The sequence below is a fragment of the Cetorhinus maximus genome, chromosome 22 (genome assembly GCF_964194155.1).
Source record: "Cetorhinus maximus chromosome 22, sCetMax3.hap1.1, whole genome shotgun sequence".
Lineage (NCBI taxonomy): Eukaryota > Metazoa > Chordata > Chondrichthyes > Lamniformes > Cetorhinidae > Cetorhinus > Cetorhinus maximus.
In genome coordinates, this window is record NC_135900.1 from 52,693,598 (window position 1) to 52,712,465 (window position 18,868).

The 18,868-nt window shown below is 42.8% G+C and overlaps 1 protein-coding gene across 4 annotated transcripts in view; it reads left to right on the forward strand.

Annotated features, from left to right (window-relative positions):
* LOC144696698 (peroxisome proliferator-activated receptor alpha-like) overlaps window positions 1-18,868 on the forward strand; it is a 585,390-nt gene that overhangs the window by 545,562 nt on the left and 20,960 nt on the right. For all 4 annotated transcript variants that reach the window (XR_013580228.1, XM_078568315.1, XM_078568316.1 and 1 more), the window contains one exon: window positions 3,967-4,414. Coding sequence is in view for 3 of the 4 variants with exons in the window: in XM_078568315.1 (XP_078424441.1) it covers window positions 3,967-4,414 (448 nt within the window). In the remaining variant the exon portion in view is untranslated. The remainder of the gene's footprint in view (window positions 1-3,966; window positions 4,415-18,868) is intronic.

The following is an 18,868-nucleotide window of genomic DNA, read 5'->3' on the forward strand; positions in this document are numbered from 1 at the left end:
AATCATCTTAAATTGGTGCCCTCTTGACCCTTCTACCAATGGGAACAGTTTCTCTCTATCTACTTTGTCCAGACTCCTCATGATTTTGCGCATCTCTATCAAATTTCAAGAAGATACAGAAGTCAGATGATGCAGGGGTGAAATGGAGGAAGGAGCAGGTACAAATGGTACATGTGATGGTGAGCTGGTCATCATCATCATCACAATCTTCTGAACTTTTGATATTCTTTCTGTTCGTCATATCCATCTTCCTTCTCTTTTGCCTGTCATGCTTGCTGTCCGGGACACTCAGATGAAAAGCAAGTGAGGCAAGAAATGGTGTGCAGCACTCAGATGAAATAGTGACACCTCTAAAATTCATTGCGGCTTAGTTCTTTAAGACCCTGTAACGTGGAAAATTCTATAAATGAAATAGCTCCGAGTTCAGGTCACATTTTTGAACAAATTGAGTACATATGCAACAACTCAAAATATGTAGAAAGTGACATTTTGCTTTATTTGCAGGAATGTGGCCACTTGATAACTTTTTAATTTGTCATCTCTGTGGGAGGTTTGTCCTTGTTCCAAGTAAGCCATGGATAGTAAATCCATAGATAAAAGCAAAATACTGCGGATGCTGGAAATCTGAAACAAAAACAAAAATTGCTGGAAAAACTCAGCAGGTCTGACAGCATCTGTGGAAAGGAAGACAGTTAACGTTTCGAGACCGTATGACTCTTCATCAGAACTAAAGAGGAATAAGAAATGTGGTGAAATATAAGCTGTTTAAGGGGGGTGGGACAGGTGGAGCTGGATAGAGGGCCATTGATAGGTGGAGGCAAAGGAGAGATTGTCAAAGATATCATAAACAAAAGGTCAAAGGAGTGTTGATGGTGGTGATACTGGCTAAAGGAGGTGCTAATGGTGATATTAAGGGTAGAAAGCAGGATGAGCAAGTGACAGATGGCCCTAGTGGGGTTGGGGTGGGGGGAAGGGATCGAAATAGGCTAAAAGGTAGAGATAAAACAATGGATGGAAATAAATTTTAAAAATAATAATAGAAATAGTTCTATCCGTGATCATTTAACATTAATTCAGTTGGCACCAGGCGTTATGTATTGTTCCTGATGGGATAAAAGAGTTGAAGGATTGGGTTTAAACATTTTTTCCCCCATGTTTTGTCATTTTTTTCCAGTCCATACTCTTGTTCCTAGCAGATGGTTGTTGCAGGTTGGTAACCACCTGATTTACTATTAAGTGGGCTTGAAGATATTTTCCATTCTTCCTTTTCATATGCTGATTTTTCCTTTGAAGCTGTTAGTGCCATTCCTTGCAGAAGCTATATTCAAAATGAGCAGACAGGGATTCCTTACTGAATGTATTTTTTTTTCAATATGAGCATGATTAATAAATGCATTCACTTAAAAAAACCGAAGCCGATACTGTTAGAATTCCCAGTCAACATCTGAACTACTCCCCATGCTTCTATAATTTATAAAGGTAATCTAAGGTATGTAATTTTGCGAGGAGGTGGTGGCATAGTCGGTAATGTCTCCAGATCTGTAATCTAGAGGCCCAGGCTAATGCTCTGAGGGCACAGGTTCAAATCCCACTAGGGCATCTGGTGAAATTTAAATTAAATTAATAAATCTGGGATATAATGCTAGTGGTGACCATGAAACTATCAGCAATTGTTATTTAAAAACCTAGCTGGTTCACCAATGCCATATAAGGAAGGAAATCAATTGTCCTTACCTGGTCTGGCCTACATGTGACTCCAGGCCCACAACAATGTGGTTGACTCTCAACTGCCCTCCGAAATGGTTTAGCAAACCACTCAGTTCAAAGGGAATTAAGGGTGGGCAACAAATGCTGGCCCTGCCAGCGATGCCTACATCCCATGAAAGAAAAAAAAAACTCATTTTAGAGGTGTAATTGAACTTTACCTGTTCTTGTGCATAACTTGTCTTGAATTTTCACCATCTATTGCTATTTTTGCTTTAAATTGTTGTTGTTGTTGATGTATTTTTTATTTATTTCAGCTTTTAACATAGTTAGCAAATGTAACACCATGATTCAAGAAAGGAAGGAAAGAGAAAACAGGGAACTACAGGCCTGTTAACCTGACATCAGTTATCAGGAAAATGCTAGAATCTATGATTAAGGAAGTCATCACAGAGTATTTAAGAAAATCATAGTATGATCAGACAAAGTCAACATGGTTTTATGAAAGTGTAATTGTGTTCGACAAATTTATTAAAGTTTTTGAGGATATAACTAGTCGAATAGATAAAGGGGAAACCAGTGGATTTCCAAAAGGCATTAAAAAAGATGCCACACCGAAGGCTAATACTCAAGATAAAGACGCATTGAGTTGGGGGTAATATATTAGCATGGATAAAGGATTGAAGGATTAAAGGAAGCAGAGGGTAGGGATAAATGGGGCATTTTCAAGTTGGCAGGCTGTAACTTAGTGAATGCCTTAAGGATCAATGCTGAGGCTTCAGCTATTTACAATCTATATTAATGACTTAGACAAAATGATTGAGAGTAGGGTATAAATTTTACTGATGATACAGAGCTAGATGGAAATGTAAGCTGTGAGGAGGACACATAGACCACAAAGAGATATAGACAGGTTAAGTGAATGGGCAACAAGGTGTCTGCTGGAGTATAATGTGGGAAAGTGTGAGGTTATTCGCTTCGGAAGTAAGAACAGAAAATCAGAATATTTTTTAAAAGGTGTGAAACTTCAAAATGACAATGTAGAGAGACTTGGAAGTACTCATACAAGAAACACAGAGTCAGCATGCAGGTACAGCAAACAGTTAGGAAGACAAATACCTTTTATTGCAAGGGGATTTGAGTACAAGAATAAGGAAGTCTTGTTACAATTTTTTGGGCTTTAGTGAGGCTACACCTGGAGCACTGTGTGCAGTTTTGGTCTCCATATTTAAGGAAAGATATACTTGCTTTGGAGGTGGTACAGCAAAGGTTCACTAGATTGACTCCTGGGATGAGAAGATTGTCCCATGAGGAGAGGCTGAGTAAATTCGGCCTATCTTCCCTGGAGTTTAGAATGAGTGGTGATCTCACTGAAACATTCAATATCCTGAAGGGGCTTGACAAGTTGAGGTTGTTTCCCCTGGCTGGGAAATCTAGAACACGGGGGCTCAGCCTTAGGGTAAGTGGTCGAGCAGTTAAGATAAGATGAGGAGAAACTTCTCCACTCAGAAGGTTCCAGCTCTTTGGAATTCTCTACCCCAGCAGGTTATGAATGCTTCATTGTTGAGTATATTTAAGGATGAGATAGACATATTTTTGGTCTTTCAGTGAATTAAGGGATATGGAGAGTGGGCAGGAGAGTGGAATTGAGGCAGAAGATCAGCCATGGTCATATTAGATGTCAGAGCAGGCTCAAGGGGCTGTGTGGTCTACTTCTGCTCCTATTTCTTATGTTTGAAGTAAAACATCCTTTATAGGAATGTTATCTAACAAACTTTTACATTGAGTCACATCAAGTAATGTTAGGGCAGATCACCAAAGGTTTGGTCAAAGGGCCTTAAAGGAAAAAGAAAAGAATTGAGGTGGAGTAGGTTAGGATGGGAATTCTAGAGCTTGGGACCTCGACAGCTGAAGAAACTGCTGCCAATGCTGGTGTGATTAAAATCAGATGTTCAAGAGGCTAGAATTGGAGCAGTGTAGATATCTGAGAATTGTAGGACTGGAGGACATAGAAATGGTAAGGGGTGAGTCACGCCATGGAAGGGAAACAAAAATGAGAATTTTAAAATTGAGACATTGCTTAACCAGGAGCCACTATAGGTCAGCAAGGACAGGGGTGATGAGTGAAAGGATTTTGTGCAAGTTAGGACACACACAACCCTGGAAGATTAAAAGTAATTAAGGAAACTATTATTTTATTTTGAGAACTTGGTACGAAAGAATGTTTTGATGTTTATTAATTCTTGAATAATAAATTTACAGCCCTTTGTCATTCATGACATGGAGACGTTACGCCTGGCAGAAGAGAATCTAGCATCAAAACAAGCAGTAAATGGCATCCAGAACAAAGAAGCTGAAGTTAGAATCTTTCAACGCTGCCAATGTACATCTGTGGAAACAGTAAGAGAACTGACGGAATTTGCCAAGTGCATCCCTGAATTTATAAACCTTGACCTCAATGATCAAGTGACCCTGTTAAAATATGGAGTTTATGAAGCCATGTTTGCCATGTTGGCATCCATTATGAACAAAGATGGGCTGCTGGTAGCCTATGGGAACGGTTTTATGACTCGAGAGTTTTTAAAAAGCCTGCGGAAACCTTTTAATGAGATAATGGAACCCAAGTTTGAGTTTGCCATGAAGTTCAATGCACTAGAGTTGGATGACAGTGATTTGGCTCTCTTTGTGGCTGCCATCATTCTTTCTGGAGGTAAGAATGAGTAACTCATAAAACTTGAAAAACTAAGTCACTGCACAGTACTTCTTTCACTTTTTCAAAATCACAATATGTTGCGTGTTGCAGAAAAATTGCAAGTGGTAATACGATGATCAACATTGATGATAAGGCTCAAATTTATTCTGTTAGTGACATCGACCCAAACTTTTCTTCCCCAACATTGACAAACACTGTGGTATCGAGGGCCGAAATGACACCACAATTTCCGGCGATCTCACTTATGTCACAACTTTCGGGTTTCGGTGCACCTCAACAGACTCCAGAGGAGCCCATGCTATGGTCCTGCTGATCCAATGGTTAAAATGGCAAGGACTATTAGTGCGAGATTTTGCCTATTTGCCCACAATTTGTACAAATTTTTACTGCAAGGAGTTAGGGCTGATAATCACAGGCGTAAGTCAGCAAAGAAGGACTGTATTAGTGAAAAGGAAATTTAAAGCAGATATACTTGGACAGATTTGTTTATTTGAAAGGTGAAAATCTGTTAGGCAGGGTAGTAGCGATGAAAGTTTCAGCAATAAAATCAGTTCTACAGATTCACTATCAAAAATGAAAGAAGATCACCAATAAAATCTGGCTCCCTGGCTCCCCTCTCCCACTTCATGTCTAAGATATGTAACATTACATATAGACATATAACTGGGTTACATAACAATTACTCCTCAAAAATGAGTTTTGTTTTCTTCATTCTTTCATGGGATGTGGCATCGCTGGCAGGGCCAACATTTGTTGCCTGTCCCTAATTGCCTTTGAACTGAGTGGCTTGCTAAGCTATTTCAGGGGGCATTTGAGAGTCAACAACATGGCGTCACATGTAGGCTCCCCAGGCTCATTGTGCCCTCCCCTCTGCTTCTCAACCCTACTGATATCGGAAATAGCACTTGATGGGAGGGAAAATACACAGCAAAGCTGCAGGTGGGGCGAGGAGCCAGTTGGTTGGGTGGCAGGGATAAGAGGAGCCCGGTGGTACTGATACCCAAGATGCCAGCAGACTGGAAATTTAAGGAAATCCAGGGACCAGAGAGTAATGTCACAGAACTCTCCAGTGCCTGTCTCTTTCTGTATCTGTCTCCCTCCCTCTCCATCTTTCTTCCCTTCTCCTTCTGTTGCATATTTAAAAGTTTGTGAATTTTTTAAAAACTGTTATAAATACGTTGAAAATATTTAGACGTTTATAACAGTTTTAAAAAGTGTCAATACTGTTTAAAAAATCTAAAGTCATAATGAAAAGCCATTGAGTTGAAAACTGACCTTCAAGGGGCACGTCTTCACCAGCAATGAAGACCTCACTGTTTGGCCCAGTACTGGGCCCTGCTGCAGCAAGAAGGGGAAGTTCTCGCTGCAGTCTATGAACCAGGTAAGTACGGATTTTTTGTGCTGTCAGCAGCTTTGCTGCTGGGAAAATCCGGGCCATTGTTTTAATATTACACAATAGCAATGAAAAGCAGATAAATAACTAATGCCCACTGTGCAAGCACAGTAGAGTTGGAAAATATAAATGTGATATTGAAATTAATTGGTCTTCACAAACACTCCTGCATTCTGTTCATCATATAGCTGTGGTTTGTTCATTATTATGTTCTTTAGTAATACAAGGTCAATGCTGTCCCTGCTAGTTTGTGTGAAAAGCTCTGTTATAAAGAATGAAATTTCAAGGCCACAAACTCGAGCAGTTTCATTCATATAATTGCTATGAAAAGGTAGAAGCAATGTTTAAAATATCTATACTCACGATATATTTTTCATAATCACAGTGATGCTGAAGAACAAAATGGACAAACGTAATGTTTGACATAACCAATCTGTACAGCAATATAGTTTACATTTTTAAAATTATTCTATTTATCCTTAATTCAGATTATTTAGTTCATATATGATGTAAACTGAATATGAGGAGGAACTGAGAGAGATAGAAATTGTGTACACAAGTAGGTGAACCAAATAGATTTTGAGCAAAATAACAAGTTAACTTTTAATGATGGCTCTGGAACATAAATCATATCGTATTGCTTTACTGTATCTTTATATCATTTTTAGCTTAAATAAAAAGCAGGTATTAAACCATAAATTAAAGCAAAAGTTTATGCATTTTAAGTGAGCTATGTTTTTAGACGAATAAGCTAGTATTGTTCCTATTCCTTTGTTCCTAATTGAATGACTATCTAAAGTCTGCAATTGTATCCACCCCCTTACAACAACTGTAATTGTCCATTTGAAGTCATATAGTCAAAGCATGTAACTTTAGCCACACGTGTTTTTTTGACTTCATTTTGCAATAGGGACATTTATCAGATAAACTGATCCCTCTATTAGGCTTCATAATTAAGAAGTAGATTTGCCAACAGAATTGAGTACAGCCTCTATTACAGTGACATGACAATTCACATTTGGTTAAAGCTATATCGCCGTTCCTTCACTGTCACATTTTGACAGTGGGTTAAAATCCTGGAACTCCCTTTCTAACAGAATTCTGGGTGTACTTAGATCAGATGGACTGTAGCAGTTCAAGAAGGCTGCTCACCACCACCATCTCGAATGAGCTACAAATGCTGGTCTGGCCAATGACTCTCACATCCCATGAAAGAATAAAAATTATTGCGCAATGCATAATCTGTTCATAGACAGATTGCAGCCCTGTCCTTGTGTTTTGTATCAATGGGTATGGTTTGACAGATAAGGGAGCCAAGTAATACCAGTGATAAGATTGTTGACCAGCCATGGAAGATCAGATGTGCAGTGATTCGGGGCTGGAGGAGATTATAGAAGCAGAGTGAAGTGAAGACTGTGGCATTTCTGGTGAGAGCTGAACAAGGTGGGTTTAGGATTGTAACCATTAAACCATAGAACATCATCAGGCAAGGAGTGGTGGAAATGGCAAAAACAGAATGTTGGTGTGGACAGAAGTAAAGGGGAATGACCTGTGATTGAAATATCTATGAACAGAGTTAATGGGGGTGCGAAGAGAAAATGCAATGATGTATTGGAAACTAAAGGACTGTACGCATTGGGGAAGTGGGTACTCAACAGTTAGGGGATGAAGTTAGTGAGTAATGAAAGTATAGAACTGGAGATTGGTAAAGAGGAGAGGTTTGAGTCTAAGTGTATAGGAGCGCAGTAGACCAGTATTGGTGAGAAACAACCAATAGAGATTTAGGGAGCAGTTAAGTAAGCTAACGTATGTGAGTGCAACAAATTCAGCAACGGTCATGTAGAAACAAAGAGGGGCCTGAAAGTGTGGAATTAAAAGTCTAATGATGATCATGAAACTATTGTTGATTGTTGTAAAAACCCATCTGGTTCACTAATATCCTTTTAAGGAAGGGAATCTGTCGTCCTTACCTGGTCTGGCCTACATGGGACTCCAGAGCCACAGCAATGTGGTTGACTCTTAAATGCCCTCTGGAATGGCCTAGCAAGCTACTCACGTATCAAACCGCTACAAAGCCTCAAAAAAGGAATGAAATTGGATGGACCACCTGACATCAGTCTAGGCACCGGAAACGACAATGGCAATCTCAGCCCTGTCGACCCTGCAAAGTCCTTCTTACTAACATCTGGGGGCTTGTGCCAAAATTGGGAGAGCTGTGTCACAGACTAGTCAAGCAACAGCCTTACATAGTCATCCTCATGGAATCATACCTTACAGATCATGTACCAGACACCACCATCACCATCCCTGGGTATGCCCTGTCCTGCCGGCAGGGCAGACCCAGCAGAAGTTATGGCACAGTGGTTTACAGTCGGGAGGGAGTTGCCCTGGGAGTCCTCAACATCGACTCTGGATCCCAAGAAGTCTCATGGCATCAGGTCAAATATGGGCAAGGAAAACCTCCTGCTGATTACCATGCACCACCCTCCCTCAGCTGATGAATCAGTGTGCCTCCAAGTTGAACATCAATTGGAGGAAGCACTGAGGGTGGCAAGGGTGCAGAATGTACTCTGGGTGGGGGCTTCAATGTCCATCACCAAGAGTGGCTCAGTAGCACCACTACAGACCAAGCTGGCCAAGCCCTAAATGCCATAGCTGCTAGACTGGGTCTGCGGCAGGTGGTGAGGGAATCAACAAGAGGGAAAAACATACTTGACCTCACCCTCACCAACCTGCCTGCCGCAGATGCATCTGTCCATGACAGTATTGGTGGGAGTGACCACTGCACAGTCGTTGTGGACACCAAGTCCTGCCTTCACATTGAGGATACCCTCCATCGTGTTTGGCACTACCACGTTGCTAGATAGGATAGATTTCGAACAGATCTAGCAGCTCAAGGACTGGGCATCCATGAGGCGCTGTGGGCCATCAGCAGAAGCAGAATTGTACTCGAACACAATCTGCGACCTCATGGCCTGACATATCCCCCACTCTACCATTACCATCAAGCCATGGGATCAACCCTGGTTCAATGAAGAGTGCAGGAGGGCATGCCAGGCATACCTAAAAATGAGGTGTCAACCTGCTGAAGCCATAACACAGGTCTACTTGTGTGCCAAACAGCATAAGCAGCAAGTGATAGACAGAGATAAGCAATCCCACAACCAACGGATCATATCTAAACTCTACAGTCCTGCCACATCCAGTCTTGAATGGTCACTAGAGGAGGATGCTCCACAAATACCCCCATCCTCAATGATGGGGGAGGCCAGCACATCAGTGCAAAAGATAAGGCTGAAGCATTTGCTGCAATCTTCAGCCAGAAGTGCCGAGTGAATGATCCATCTCTGCCTCCTCCGAAGGTCCCCTGCATCACAGATGCCAGTCTTCAGCCAATTTGATTCACTCCACGTGATAGCAACAAATGACTGAAAGCACTGGATCGTGCAAAGGCTATGGGGCCTGTCAATATTCTGGCAATAGTACTGAAGACCTGTGCTCCAGAACTTGCCACGCCCCTAGCCAAGCTGTTCCAGTACAGTTACAACACTGGCATCTACCCGGCAATGTGGAAAATTGCCGAGGTACGTCCTGTACACACACAGCAGGACAAATTCAATTCAGCCAATTACCGCCCCATCAGTCTACTCTCGATCATCAGTAAAGTAATGGAAGGGGCCGTCAACAGTGCTATCAGGCGGCACTTGCTTAGCAATAACCTGCTCACTGACACCCAGTTTGGGTTCTGCCAGGGCCACTCAGCTCCTGCCCTCATTACAGCCTTGGTTCAAACATGAACAAAAGAGCTGAACTCGAGGTGAGGTGAGAGTGACTGCCCTTGACATCAAGGCAGCATTTGACCAAGTGTGGCATCAAGGAGCCCTAGCAAAACTGGAGTCAATGGGAGTCGGGGAAAAATCTCCACTGGTTGGAGTCACATCTAGCACAAAGGAAGATTGCTGTGGTTGTTGGAGGTCAATCATCTCAGCTCCAGGACACCACTGCTGGAGTTCCTCAGGGCAGTGTCCATGGCACATCCATCTTCAGCTGCTTCATCAATCACCTCCCTTTCATCATAAGGTCAGAAGCGCAGATGCTTGCTGATGATTGCACAATGTTCAGCACCATTTGCGACTCCTCAGATACTGAAGCAGTCCATGTCGAAATGCAGCAAGACCTGGACAATATCCAGGCTTGGGCTGACAAGCGGCAAGTAACATTCGCATCACATAAGTGTCAGGCAATTACCATCTCCAACAAGAGAGAATCTAACCATGGCCCCTTGACGTTTAATGGCATTACCATCACTGAATCCCCCACTATCAACATCCTGGGGATGACCATTGAACAGAACCTGAACTGGACTAGCCATATAAATACTGTAGCTACAAGAGCAGGTCAGAGGCTAAGAATTCTGCGACAAGTAACTCATCTCCTGACTCCTCAAAGCCTGCCCACCATCTACAAGGCACAGGAGTGTGATGGAATACTCCCCACTTGCCTGGATGAGTGCAGTTCCAACAACAAAGCAGCCCACTTGATTGGCACCACATCCACAAACATTCACTCCCTCCACCACCAACACACATTAGCAGCAGTGTGTACCATCTGCAAGATACACTGCAGGAATTCACCAAGGCTCCTTAGACAGCACCTTCCAAACCCACGACCACTACCATCTAGAAGGACAAGGGCAGCAGATAGATGGGAGCACCACCACCTGGAAGTCCCCCCCCCAAGTCACTCACCATCCTGACTTAGAAATATATCACCGTTCCTTCAATGTTGCTGGGTCAAAATCCTCAAATTCCTTTCCTAACTCCGCTGTGGGTGAACCTACACCACATGGACTGCAGTGGTTCAAAAAGGCAACTCACCACCACCACCTCAAGGGCAAAAGAAAATTGAATAAATCAGTGGTAGCTAGCCAATTTAGTGGTAGCTATGGAGAAGATAAAGCGGGTGCAAAAACAAAAGAAGAAAAAACTTGCATCTATATCGCACCTTCATGACTTCAGGCCCAAAGCGCTTTACAGGTAGTGAGTACTTTTGATCATGGTCTCTGTGTAAGGTGGGAGATAAAGGAGCCAGTTTGTGTACAGCAATGAGTTAATGACCAGATGATCTGTTTTGGTGTTGTTGATTGAGGGATAAGACTTGGCCAGGACACCAGGGAGAATATATATTGGAACAGGTAATAGGAATCATACGCATACAGTGAAAGAATACCATTTACAGAGAAATGTTTTTGTATTGTTGACCATTAGCTGAATGCAGCCAATAAATGTGAGGTTTTTATTGGCAAGGCTAATCAAATACTAGGGTGCATCTCAAGGAAATTTGTTTGTAGGTTGAAATAAAATGTTTTAATCTTGTGTATATCAAGGAAACATTTGAAATGCTATAGATAGTTTTGGAGATACTATCTTGGAAAGGACATTGTTGCACTGGACAGAAGAAAATAGGATTATTCCAGGACTTAGAACTTTAAGCTATGAAGAGGAACTCATACACTTGAATATGTTTTATTGAAGAATTGGAAACCTAAAGTTGATAATCAGGATCAAAAATGATGAACATTTGTTGGCGTATGCAAGTTATTAAAGATAAGCTGTTACAGTAGGTCCAAAGGATACCAATATAAAACTAAGCTACCAGTGAAACTGGAGATTAGAACAAAATTTGTGCTTCCCAAAGTAGCAAATTTGTCAAATAAACTCCCTTCAGTTAATGGTATGTCAGTTAACCCCAGTTCAAAATATTTGGACAAATACTTGGTTAGCAATAGGATGATTTGAATAAATAAATATAAACTGATAATTAAATACTTCATGGAATGGGAAGCTCTCTGTGAGTGGATTCATGATTTTATTATCTATGTAAATCAACAGAAGAATTTTGCTGAACTTTGCCTTAGAATCTTAAATGGGGTGCAAACTTGCTCACAGTCTGTAGAAAGAAAAGTTGATCGCCTGTTGTCGTATTCTTTCTTCGTGCTCTCTTATGTTCTCAAAGCATTATGCTTTCTGATAGCCTTATCATAATACTAAGCCAAACAGATTGAATCCAGGTCGCGCACACCATAAGCGTCAGCTCATCCAAAACTCTACTGCTTCTGTCCTAATTTGCACCAAGTCCTCTCACCAATCACCCTTGTGTTCTCAGACCTCCATTGGCTCCAAGTTCAGCAACACCTCAAGCTTAAAATTCTCATCCTTGAGTTCAAATTCCTCATGGCTTTCCATTTCCTCAGTACGTAAACTCCTCTAGTCCTACACATCCTGACAAAAATAATTCATGCTTAGAGAAACATGAGATAATTAGGAACAGTCAACATGGATTTGTTAAGGCAAATTGTGTCTCACTAACTTGATTAGATTCTCTGTCGGAATAACAGAGAACATTAATGAAGGTAGTGGAGTCGATTTATATATGAACTTTCAAAAGGCATTTGATAAAGTACCACATAGATTTATTCAGAAAATAGAAGGTGGTATTAAAGGGAGTGCGGTAATTTGGGTCCTTAATTGCCCAAGGAATAAGTCAGAGAGTAGCAGTGAACAGATTTTTTCTTGACTGGAGAGATGTATGCAGTGTAGTCCTCAAAGGGTTGGTATTAGAAACTTCTGCTTTTCTTAATAACAAATGACCTGGACTGGGGTAATTTCAAAGTGTCATGAAAATATAATAATTTTCATGATATTGTGATTTATTGTAAAGGTGGGTTAATAGTGGGGTTTGGATTAGTTTCTCTGTGTAAGGTTGTGTGTAGCGGGGGGGTTAACTGAATTGCAGACAGTTAGTCTGGAGCTTTTGAGTTATCAAAAGAAGTTAGGTTTGAAATGCTAAATATGTAAACATGGTTGAAGTTTTAGAATGTGAGGTGTGAGGAACATTTGCATCTTTAGGTAAACCAGAGTTGTGAATTTCAAAGAGATGGTAAGGTGTTACACTTAGCCAACAGAGGCTAAGCCAAACAGTGTGTTTATTTTTCCCATAGATTACTAATAATATGAGTACTATGAAAGATTTATATTATGGAAAAAGTAAAGTTGCAAAGACATATTGGAACAGTGGGATATACATTAAAAATGGAGAAACATGTACAAAGGAGCTGAGGTTATGTATAAGCAGGAGGCATTCTAAGATCTAACAAGTGTGAAAAGCCTTCAGCTTCTATGCATCAAGCTGCTGTCTACAGGAATCAAAGCTAAGATAATTCACTGTGAATACCACTGTCCAGGGCGTTGTGTGCTTTGCTTGGGTCTGTTGAAATGTATTTATTTTTACTGTTGCCTTAACGGAGGTGTAACTGGGAATTATATTAATTAGGGGAGCTAGGAGTTATTGTAGTTGTAATTTGTAGACCTATGTATGTGCTTAAAATCATTTCTTTTATTAATGTTTAATTTAGTTTTGTAAAAGAACCCTCTAAGACTAGGTGGACTTATTGCCACTGAATTCAAGGCATGCATCTTGAAATAAAAATACAAATTGCAAAAACAGTTGTGGTAGCTGTTTCAAGTTTCCTTCTGGGATTTGTGCAGCTCAGCATTTACCATCTGCTGTGCCATAACACGCTGTTTGCAAACAATACAAAAGTTGGCGATGGAGTAAATAATTAGCAGGATAGGAACTTCAGGAGGACATAGACATACTGGTGAAATGGGCAGACAATGCAGTGTAATGTGGTTAAACATGAAGTGGAGCACTTTGGGAGAAACAATGTGCACAAATCATTGAAGATAGGGCAAGTTGAAAAGGCGGTGAAAGCCTATGGGATATTTGGCATTATAAACATGGGCATTGAATACAAAAACAAGGATGTTATTGATGAACCTTTATACACCACTGGTTAGGCCTCAGCTTGAGTACTGGGTACAATTCTGGGAATGACATTTTAGGAAAGATATTAAGACCCCTGGAGAAGGTACAGAAGACAGTAATCAAGATAAGAGACATAAATTATTGCAAGAAATTGGAGCATCTGGAATTGTTTTCCTTTGAGCAGAAAGGGCTAAGGGGAGCCCTAATAACAGGTGTGCAAAATTATAAGTGGGTGCAAAATTATAAGGGGTTTTCATAGAGCAAGTAGGGACAAACTGTTTCCCCTGGCAAGTGGATCAATAACCGAAGTCATAGATTTAAAATTATTGATAAAAGAACTAGAGGAGAAATTAGGAGAATTTTTTCACATTCTGTAACTATGTCCCCTAGTTTGAGATTCTCCCACTAGTGGAAACATCTTCTCAACATCTGTCAAGCCCCCTCAGAATTGTGTACGTTTCAAATAAGATCACCCCTCAATCTTCTAAACTCTAATGAATAAAGGCCTAACCTGTTTAGCTGTTTTTGTAAGTCAACCTCTTCACCCCAGGAATCAGCCTAGTGAATCTCTTTTGAACTGCCTCCGATGCCAGTACATCCTTTCTTAAATATGGGGACCAAAACTGTACACAGTACTCCAGGTGCGGCCTCACAAACACCCTGCACAGTTGTAACAAGACTTTCTTATTTTTAAACTCCAACCCCCAAGCAATACAGGACAAAATTCCATTTGCCTCTTTTAATTACTTGCTGCACCTGCATACTTTTTATGTTTCATGCACAAGAACACCCAAATCCCTCTGTGCTGCACATTGTTGGAGTCTTTCTCCATTTAAATAATAGTCTGCCTTTTGATTTTTCCTACCAAAGTGCATGACCTCACACTTTCCTACATTAAACTCCATTGGCAAGTTTTTGCCCACTCACTCAACCTATCTATATCCCCTTGCAGATTCCTTATGTCCTCCTCACAGCATGCCCTCCCACCTATTTTTGTATCATCAGCAAATTTGGATACATTACACTCTTCCCCCTCCTCCAAATCATTAATATAGATAGTAAATAATTGAGACCCAAGGACTGATCCTTGTGGCACTCCACTAATTACATCTTTCCAACCCGAAAAGACCCACTTATCCCGACTCTGTCTTCTATGTGTTAACCAATCCTCAATCCATGCTAATACATTACCCCCATACCGTGAGCTCCTATCTTGTGCAATAATCTTTTATGTGGCACCTTATTGAATGTCTTCTGGAAATCCAAATACACTACATCTACCGGTTCTCCTTTATCAACTCTGTTTGTTATGTCCTCAAAGAACTCTAGCAGATTTGTCAAACATGATTTCCCTTTCACAAAACTATGTTGACTCTGTTTGATAGTGTTAAGGAGATGAAATACTTGCTGCAGAATGCCCAGCCTCTGACCTGCTCATAGTACTTATGTGGCTGATCCAATTATGTTCCTGGTAAATGGTGACATCACAGGATGTTGATGGGGGGTTTGGCGATGATAATGCAATTGAATGTCAAGGAGAGGTTGGCGATGCTCATTCCTTGGCATTTATGTGGCACAAGTGTTACTTGCCACTGATCAGCCCAAGCCTGAATATTGTCCAGGTCTTCCTGCATACGACTTCAATTTCTGAAAAGTTGTGAATGGAACTGAACATTGCAATCATCAGCAAATATCCCACTTCTGACCTTATGATGGATAGAAGATCATTAATGAAGCAGCTGAAGATGTTGGACTGAGCACACTGTCCTGAGGAACTCTTGCAGTGATATGCTGGAGCTGAGATGATTGGCCTCAAATAACCTCATGCATCTTTCTTTGTGCCAGGTATGACTCCAACCAGCAGAGAGTTTTTCCTCTGATTCCCATTGACTTCCGTTTGCAAGGGCTGTTTGATGCCACACTTGATCAAATGCTGCCTTGATGTCAAGGGCAGTCACTTTCACAGCACATCACCTCTGGAATTCAGTATCATTGTCCATGTTTGGTCCAAGGCTGTTATGAGGGCTGGAGCCAAGTAGGCCTGGCAGAATCCAAGCTGAGAAATGGTGAACAGATTACTAGTAATTAAGTGTTGCTTGACAGCACTGTCAATGATGACTGTGAGTAGGCTGATGAGGTAATAATTCGCTGGATTGGAGTTGACCTGATTTTTCTAAACAGGACAAACCTGGCCAATTTTCCACATTATCAGTTAGATGTCAGTGTTATTGTTGTACCGGAGCAACTTGGCTAGAGGAGAGGCTAGTTCTGGAGCACAGCCAGAATTACAATCAGCAGTGCAGCCGGGATGTTGTTTTGACCTATAGCTTTTGCTATACCCGTTGTGCTCAGCCATGTTTTGACAACACAGATCAAATTGGCTGAATGCTAACTTCTGTGATGGAGGAGGAGACCAAGGTGGATCATCCACTCGGCACTCAGCAAACGCCTCCGCTTTGTCTTTTCCACTCGTACTGGGCTCTGCTGTCATTGCCGATGGGATGTTCATCGAGTTCTGCCTTCCGCGAAATGTTTAATTGCCCACCATCATTCATGATTGAATGCGGCAGGCGTACAGAGCTTTGGTATGACCTAGTGGTTGTGGGACCACTTAGTTCTGCCTATAGCGTGCTTCTTCCACTGTTCAGCATAAATGTAGTCCTGTGTTGTAGCTTCACCAGGTTAGCATCTCATTTTCGGGTATAACTGGAGCTACTCCTAACATGCTTTGCTACACTCATTTAAATGACTAATTGTGGTGGAATACAATTCTTATGCTGCTGGTGGCTCACAGTGTCTCGTGGATGTGCAATTTTGAGCTGCTAGATTTGTTCTGAATCCATCCATTTAACGCAGTGCTAGTGTCAGACATGACGAAGAGTGCCCTAAATGTGAAGAAGGGATTCGGTCTACATGGGCAGAATTTTACCTCCCGTGGGCGGGCGTGTGTCCAACCCGATCGGGAGTAAAATACTGCGCAATGACGTCAAGCAAGCGTCCTGACATCACGCACTTGTGCGATATTTCACTCGGCGGGCGCCCGTAGGTGCTGGAGCGGCGCCCGTCATTAATTAAGCAGCCACTTAAGGCCCTTAAGAGTCCAATTTAATACAACTTTTCCTTGCCAGTGCGATTTCCAGCTTGTGTCCCGGGCAAAACAGGCAGGTGGCCAGCCAACATTTTCACAAACCTCATCCAGGGGTGGGATAAGAGTCAGCAGCATTGCCAGGGTGAGTAGTGAGGAGTCTTGGAGATAGTTTGCTGCTGCTGCTTGCTTATGATACTTGGCAGCGTCATCTGTGTTCGGGGCTTCATTTCAGGACTTATTGCTGTCTGCAAGGCCCTCGGAGGATTCAGACTGTGTGGACCCTTCCAGGTATCAGGCAGCCATCCCTTGCCCTAGTTATGGGGATTGTGGTTTCCACTGGAGGCACCTCCTCCTCCTGAGGAATAGGAAGAGAGGGGCAGAAGGGAGAGGAGGCCACCTGTCCCTGTGTAGCTTCCAGGAAGGAACCTGTGGGAGGAGAGGCACAGGCACAAGAGGGGGCCAGCAGGTGGTCCAAGGCAGAAGGGGCCGCAGAATATGCCAGTATCCTGATGCCAGGATTTGCAGGCAGCGATGCAGCTACCTCAGTATGTCCGAGATGCAATACCGAAGGAGGCTCTGCCTCTCAAGGGAGAGCGTGACCTCTATTTGCCAGATGATTGGGCCTGAGATCAGCTCGGACTGTGTGGGTGGAAATCCCATTGCAGTGACTCGGAAGGTCACAGTAGCCCCCAACTTCTATGCCTCTGGCTCGTTCCAGGGGTCAGTGGGGGATCTGTGTGGAGTGTCCCAATCAGCTGTCCACATTTGCATCAAGCTGGTGACAGAAGCTCTGTTCAGACAGGTACTGACCTTTTGTTCTTTACCATATGGATGAGGCCAGCCAGTCTGAGCAATCCAAAGGCTTTGCAGCGACGTGGCCAGCAAGGTGCCTTTGTCAACAGGAAGGGATTCCACTCCATGAATGTGCAGATAGTGTGTGACCACAGGATGCAGATTCTGCAAGTGTGTGCAAGGTACCCTGGCAGCTCCCATCACGCTTACACCCTGAGACACCCCCAGGTGTCGAGGCACTTCAGTGCTCCAGCCCGATTGGATGGATGGTGGCTGGGTGACGAGGGCCATCCATTGAAGAGGTGGTTTATGATGCTTCTCCGCCACCCAAGAACAGAGGCAGAGAAGTGTTACAATACAAGTCATGCCTCCACAAGGGCAGTGGTAGAGAACCATACGACTTCTCAAGATGTGCTTCTGATGCCTGGACAGTTCAAGGGGTGCACTACAAAACCCCCCAGAGTGGATGTCACTAATAGTGGTTGCACGCTGCGCTGTCCACAATCTGGCACTGGCAAGGAGGGACCCACTGGAGAAAGAGGATCTTGACGCAGCTGCACAAGCCACAGATGAGTCCAGTAGTGAGTCAGAAGAAGAGCATGGTGAGGAGAATGTTGAGGGCATGGAGGCAGACCTCAGTAACCTGCAGGGAGGCAAGGACACCAGGGACGTCTTGATCCAATGCTCCTTCAGCTAGGCTGCCAAAGATCAGCTTCAACCGCATGTCAGGGCTGCAACCTCCGTCCCAGATGTCTGAAAGGACCCTTTCATTTGAACACACACAACACTCAGTGCCTGTGCAATAAAGTTCAAAGCCATGTACATCCAGCATTACATATTGGCGTACCCTGCACCAATAAAATAAAAAGGTGAAGCATACCCAGGCCATGACGACAACAGCAAAATTTACCTTAATTCCCAGACCAGTATAGATAAAGTAAACATAAATGAACATAAAATCTCCCGTGACCTTTCCCTCTTCTGCTCATGGTGCCGTTAACTTATGCTTGAGTGCTACATCTAGGTGCTCCACCCTCATTGGCACCGGCATTGGAGACAGCCTGCTGTCTTGTTGGCCTTGATGGCCTCGGCAGTTGTCCTCTGGGCAGCAGAGCCTGTGCTGGCCCCGCCTGGGAGGGAGTGGCCAGGGCCACGGCTCGCATCTCCCCAGTTGCCGCAGCCTCATCAGATGCCACAGTAGTGGCGGAGGTGTGGAGGAGCTGCTGCTGTCATCCAGAGCACCCTGAAAGAAGCTCGCAGAGTTGACAGGCAGCTCGTGTACCAACATGAGGTTGCTCTGGACCTCCCTGCACACCATTGATAGAGGGCATCTAGCTGGCATACTGGATCC